Source organism: Teleopsis dalmanni, chromosome 1 (genome assembly GCF_002237135.1).
Source record: "Teleopsis dalmanni isolate 2A chromosome 1, ASM223713v2, whole genome shotgun sequence".
Classification (NCBI taxonomy): Eukaryota; Metazoa; Arthropoda; class Insecta; order Diptera; family Diopsidae; genus Teleopsis; species Teleopsis dalmanni.
In genome coordinates, this window is record NC_051846.1 from 214,959,551 (window position 1) to 214,964,435 (window position 4,885).

The 4,885-nt window shown below is 31.4% G+C and overlaps 2 protein-coding genes across 3 annotated transcripts; one reads left to right on the top strand and one right to left on the bottom strand.

Moving 5' to 3' along the window:
- Nucleotides 1-1,121: 1,121 nt before the first annotated feature.
- On the top strand, nucleotides 1,122-2,750 carry LOC119675958 (exosome complex component RRP45-like). 2 transcript variants are annotated; one of them, XM_038087178.1, is made up of 5 exons: nucleotides 1,122-1,280; nucleotides 1,354-1,726; nucleotides 1,782-2,372; nucleotides 2,425-2,598; nucleotides 2,660-2,750. In XM_038087178.1, exons 1-5 carry the CDS (start codon nucleotides 1,212-1,214, stop codon nucleotides 2,707-2,709), a joined length of 1,257 nt encoding a protein of 418 aa, XP_037943106.1. In that variant the 5' UTR covers nucleotides 1,122-1,211; the 3' UTR covers nucleotides 2,710-2,750. The 2 variants fall into 2 exon arrangements, with proteins under 2 accessions (XP_037943106.1, XP_037943113.1); XM_038087185.1 differs by having other exon boundaries at nucleotides 2,663-2,730.
- A 391-nt stretch (nucleotides 2,751-3,141) lies between these two features.
- On the bottom strand, nucleotides 3,142-4,145 carry LOC119675971 (histone deacetylase complex subunit SAP30 homolog). The gene is made up of 3 exons (XM_038087196.1): nucleotides 3,711-4,145; nucleotides 3,437-3,655; nucleotides 3,142-3,381 (listed from the first exon to the last, which is right to left on the bottom strand). The coding sequence occupies exons 1-3, from the start codon at nucleotides 3,888-3,890 to the stop codon at nucleotides 3,253-3,255; spliced, it is 528 nt and encodes a 175-aa protein (XP_037943124.1). The 5' UTR covers nucleotides 3,891-4,145; the 3' UTR covers nucleotides 3,142-3,252.
- Nucleotides 4,146-4,885: the final 740 nt, after the last annotated feature.

Consider the following 4,885-nt stretch of genomic DNA (forward strand, 5'->3'; position numbering starts at 1 on the left):
AACTTCGATTAATTACTTTTTGGGAAGTAGAAGTTCTAAAAAAAGGTGCAGCGTTTTCAAGAAAATCCAACCACCAAACATTTGTTTACCTTTTTTTGTAAATATGTCAAAAACAGCTTCCTCAAACTGTCAAAATGCCATGAAGAGCCTTTATTTAGGGTGTGTTCAATGTATTCCTTTGTATTTGGAACATATTTGGAACGCATGCGAACGTCGTTGGGACGCATTCATAAAGAATGTGATGAAATGGGAATGAGAGTTTGAAATTTTATATGCAAGAATGAGCCATTCGCTTCTCATTTTTGATTTTTGTCCAAAATGAGCCATTTTCGGCCAATGTAAATGCCGTATTAGGTGAAAAAATATAATCCAACTTAAAAAACAAACGAAGTTACTAACTAGGCCGAAAAAATTATTATCTAAACAATCAAATATGCCAGAAATAATACGTATCCAAAAAAAAAAAAATAAACACAGAGAGTAGACTCGCAGTCATCAAGATTTATTAGAAGATCTTATCAGTGCTAATTTTTTAAGATGTAATAATACTGTAGATTTCGAATCTCTATAATATACAGGGAACTACATCCATTGAAACTATTACAACCAACAATAGAATGGGTAATTAATACATATGATCCATTCAAATATCCGGAAAAGCTCCAACATCTATAATGACAAAACAGTTTCCACAAGCTATTAAGGAAGTGTTACCCATCACAAAAAAAACATTATGATCATTTACATCAGCGTCTTCCAAATTAATGCATTCGCAAGTGCCAAATCGTTTTGGTATTACAAGCGCGATGATGTTGCGAATGCGTTTTCAATGCTTTTTGTTTTTGTAACAGCTACTTATTTGACATTCGTATCGACGCACAAAGATCGTGAATACCCCTAATATAATTTTTGCTATTCATAATAACAAAGTATAATATGTATGAAGAAATTTAGAAATATAAAAGCGCAACTAAAAATTTAATTCAATTGTTTCAATATATACACCTCAAAAGTAGATGACATTGCTGTTAAACTAAAAAATTGCATACCTCTTTTACACACAGCGAGCGCAATTTTAAATGTCAGCATAAAATACAAAACGTTGGCAACTCATTTTCAGCAGAACTGCTGTGCCGGTCGAACGTAACCTGAAATTTGTTTATTGAAAGTCTATAGTTTAGTAACTTTAATTCTAATAATCTAAATAAATTATGTTGCATTGCGCATTATACACAGAACGCGAACGCAAATTCATTTGCGACCTAATAAAATCCAATGCGGTAAGCAAATAACGTAAATACGACTACACACTCCTACATAAACAAAACAAAACAAATTTTTCTTTTCGTTCAGCGCCCTGATGGTCGAAAAATTGATGAATTTCGCCAAATGAAAATTAATTTTGGTGCCGATTGGGGAAGTGTGATGGTTTCTTTAGGTAAAACCAAAGTTCTAGTGCAAGCATCATGTGATTTAGGCGTACCAAAGGCTACAAGACCCAATGAAGGTGTTCTATTTATTAACGTGGAAATCGGTCCAATGGCTTCTCCACAGTTCGAAATTGGCCGTCAAGGGAGCCTAGTTTTAAAAATAAAAAGTATGCTCGAGCGAACGTTTAAGGAATCGGGAGCAGTTGATTTAGAGTCATTGTGTGTGAAAGCAGAGGAGTGCGTGTGGATTTTACGAATTGATATAAATGTTTTGAATCACGATGGAAATTTGACTGGTAATTTCTTTTCACGTTTATAGCATTAAGTTTTATTACATTATTAATTTTACAGCTGCTTGCGCCATTGGTACGGTAGCTGCATTAGCTCATTTTAGGCGTCCTGATGTTAGCATAATCGAAGGTGATGTTAACATACATCCCGCGTCTGAGAAAGATTTTATACCAATGGTACTGCATCACTATCCTATTTGTGTCACTTACGCCATATTTGATGACGGACAAATTACTCTTGCGGATCCTACTTTTCAGGAAGAGAGAGCTTCTCAATCCGAATTAGTGTTTGGAATTAATTCGTATAGAGAAATTTGCTGTTTTAACCTGGGTGGTTCAGCACAAGTAGCCCCACGAGTTCTTGTAAAATGTTTAAAAAATGCTGCGGATAAAAGTATAGCTATAATTGAACAAATAAAAGCACTTGTTGAAACTGATTTAGCAAATAGAACCGATAAGAAAACAGTTTGTTTCAGTGATACTTTAAATTTACAAGAAGTGATGAATACGGATCATGTAATTGCAACGCTAACAACATATAGTGCCCCAGGTGTTAAAAAAATGGAAACAAATTTCTCAGAATCGTCTAATGATGATGACAGTGAAATGTATGACGAATCAAGCGATGTTGATAATGCTACTCTTGAAGAAGGTATTAAATTGAAAATTTCACAAAGTACGTTTTCATATCTTTAAATTCCTAGTCATTTCACTTGGAAAGGACATAGCTTTGCTACAATCGAATCAATCGGATATAGAATGTATTGTGTCTAGCTCAGACGAAACTTCCACGAAAAAAAGTGAAACTAAAACCCTTGAAACAAAATATTCCAAGTTACGTCAAAAAATTACTAAAGGAACTAAGGAGAAAGCAAATGGTATACTATTTTGGACATGTTTTATGTATCGCATATAACATTATAACAATTTTATTTTCAGAAGATGATGGAAGTGACTCGGAAGAGGAAACAACAGTTATATTAAAATAATTTTTCAAATTTAAATTTTAGGCTTTAATATTAATAAAAAGTAAATATATAAATTTAAAAGAACGCGTCAAATTTATTCAACGTATATCAGGTGATCTGATATATGATATGTTAATGCAAACAAATGTTTTGTATTGTAAAGTCGATGTCATTTTTATTATTTCTTTTGAAATACTTGACTTAATTGATATAAAATTTCATGACTCTGTACAAATTAGTTACTTTATCACATTTTACCTTACATGCAACACGGCTTTTATTTAAGGGTAAACAGTTTTAATCGTATTCTGCGGTTTATTGAATTTGTATTTTAACTGGGAAATGAGCAGTAGTTTTACTAAATATATCTTTTAGATGCAAGATGCATTTATATTAGAGTATCATATTATAAAAACTTAACACTATTTTGCATCTTACGTTAACATTAAATATTTAACTTAAAATATCGGAAGAATATTTAAACTTAAATGATATATTGTAGTTGTAAAGTATTTGTATTTTACAGCACCACAGTACTCAGATTGTGTTTGAAAAACAGTCCAATCAAGTAGTGTCATTGCCAATACCATTTTTCTGATCCAATTTGTTTGCATTTGATTTAACCATGTACACGAAATAGGTAATAATTTCCTTTTCTTTTATTGGTATGGTTTTAAAATGTTTCATTATAGTCTAAAAGTATACATTATCAGGAGATTTTTTGTATTATGTATTTTACAATACTTACATCAGCCAGTTGCGCGCGTTTCATACCAGGTCTTGTTTGCACTTTATAATGGCGTTTGTAGCGACGTAGTGTATTCACTTGAAGTTGATAGAGATCGGGAACTTCAGGCATATCAGTGTCCGTCTCATTGCTATCTTCTTCAGAGTCCTTCCGGCGTCGTTTAGTACGAGCAGATTGTATTCTACCCTTATGATAGTCACATATATATATATGCTGAGCCTGGTACAAATTGTAAGTTATTAAAACATAATTAACTCAACTTTTTCCTACTTACCGTGGGATCGCTACTTAATTTCAAACGTTTCTGTGACACAGTTTTCTGTATGCGTTTGCTATATGACGCATAACCTGCAGGATTTCGACACCGCTCATTGTCATCAATCAGACAACAAGTTTGATCGGTATGTCCTCCACGAGAGTCTTCCTCCCCAGAACTAAACCCGTTGTTCATCATTTCCTGTCCCTTTACTCAACAATGTTATTAATTCTTTTCCTGTGTATACAATATTCCCAACTTTGTCTTTTTTGAATGATCTTTTTAGGAGAGGTAAATTTATTACAACAAAAAAACTCTAATTTCTGCAAAATTGTTTCAAGATTTTATTTGAAATTCCTCACTATGCACACCAAACAATTTAATTTTATTAGCATCCAAAATAATTGGCTTCATATTACAATACACTGCGAAATTTTTACCTTCAAACATAATACAAATGTTATTCTTTTCGCATAAAGCGTTGCCACGTGATATTATTGTTGTCTCTTTGGCATTATGTACCAATTTTATATGTATATTGTGTTCATGACAGAAATAATAAACTCATCTCTAGCATTAAAATAAAATTAAGGTATTTTAATGACTTTAAAAATTACTATTTTCTTATCTATTAATGAATATATTAAAGCGCATTTTCAAATATTTTATTTAATATATTGCAGTCTGGCATCATTATTTTGTCTGAAATATAACTATACTCTTTTAACACAGGCATGACAACACAGACTTATTGTTTTACATCTTACCTTTTACATCTAAAATTTACTAAATGACCAACAGTGAGCATTTTAAAATTATCATATATCAATTTATTGATGATTAAAAGTATACAATTTATACCGGATTGTTCATTTTTCAAAACAATAAAGTGTACTATTTTTATCATTATTTTTGGAATAATATATATATAAACAACAGATACATGTATTATATAATGTAGTTTTAGTTTTTTCTATGGGTGAAGTTTACTTAATTTCTATATAGATTAAAATAGCATAATAATGTATCTTTGACTTATATTAATACTAGATAACCCGACAAACGTTGTTTTGCCTTATAAATTATTTCTAGTTTCTAGATAAATTCTAGTGTAGACAAAAAGTAACTTACTTATTATAAGTGTGTAAGTATGTGGTATATGCATGAAATAGGCATGGAGCGCTATGAACGAA

What these genes read in the sequence shown, in the direction of transcription:
- LOC119675958 (XM_038087178.1), top strand. Translation starts at nt 1,212, where the DNA reads ATGTTGCATTGCGCATTATACACAGAACGCGAACGCAAATTCATTTGC. An exon ending in ACCTAATAAAATCCAATGCG is followed by an intron (nt 1,281 to 1,353) that starts GTAAGCAAATAA and finishes CTTTTCGTTCAG; the next exon opens with CGCCCTGATGGTCGAAAAAT. An exon ending in TAATGCTACTCTTGAAGAAG is followed by an intron (nt 2,373 to 2,424) that starts GTATTAAATTGA and finishes TTAAATTCCTAG; the next exon opens with TCATTTCACTTGGAAAGGAC.
- LOC119675971 (XM_038087196.1), bottom strand. Translation starts at nt 3,890, where the DNA reads ATGATGAACAACGGGTTTAGTTCTGGGGAGGAAGACTCTCGTGGAGGA. An exon ending in AATTAAGTAGCGATCCCACG is followed by an intron (nt 3,656 to 3,710) that starts GTAAGTAGGAAA and finishes AATTTGTACCAG; the next exon opens with GCTCAGCATATATATATATG. An exon ending in AACGCGCGCAACTGGCTGAT is followed by an intron (nt 3,382 to 3,436) that starts GTAAGTATTGTA and finishes GTATACTTTTAG; the next exon opens with ACTATAATGAAACATTTTAA.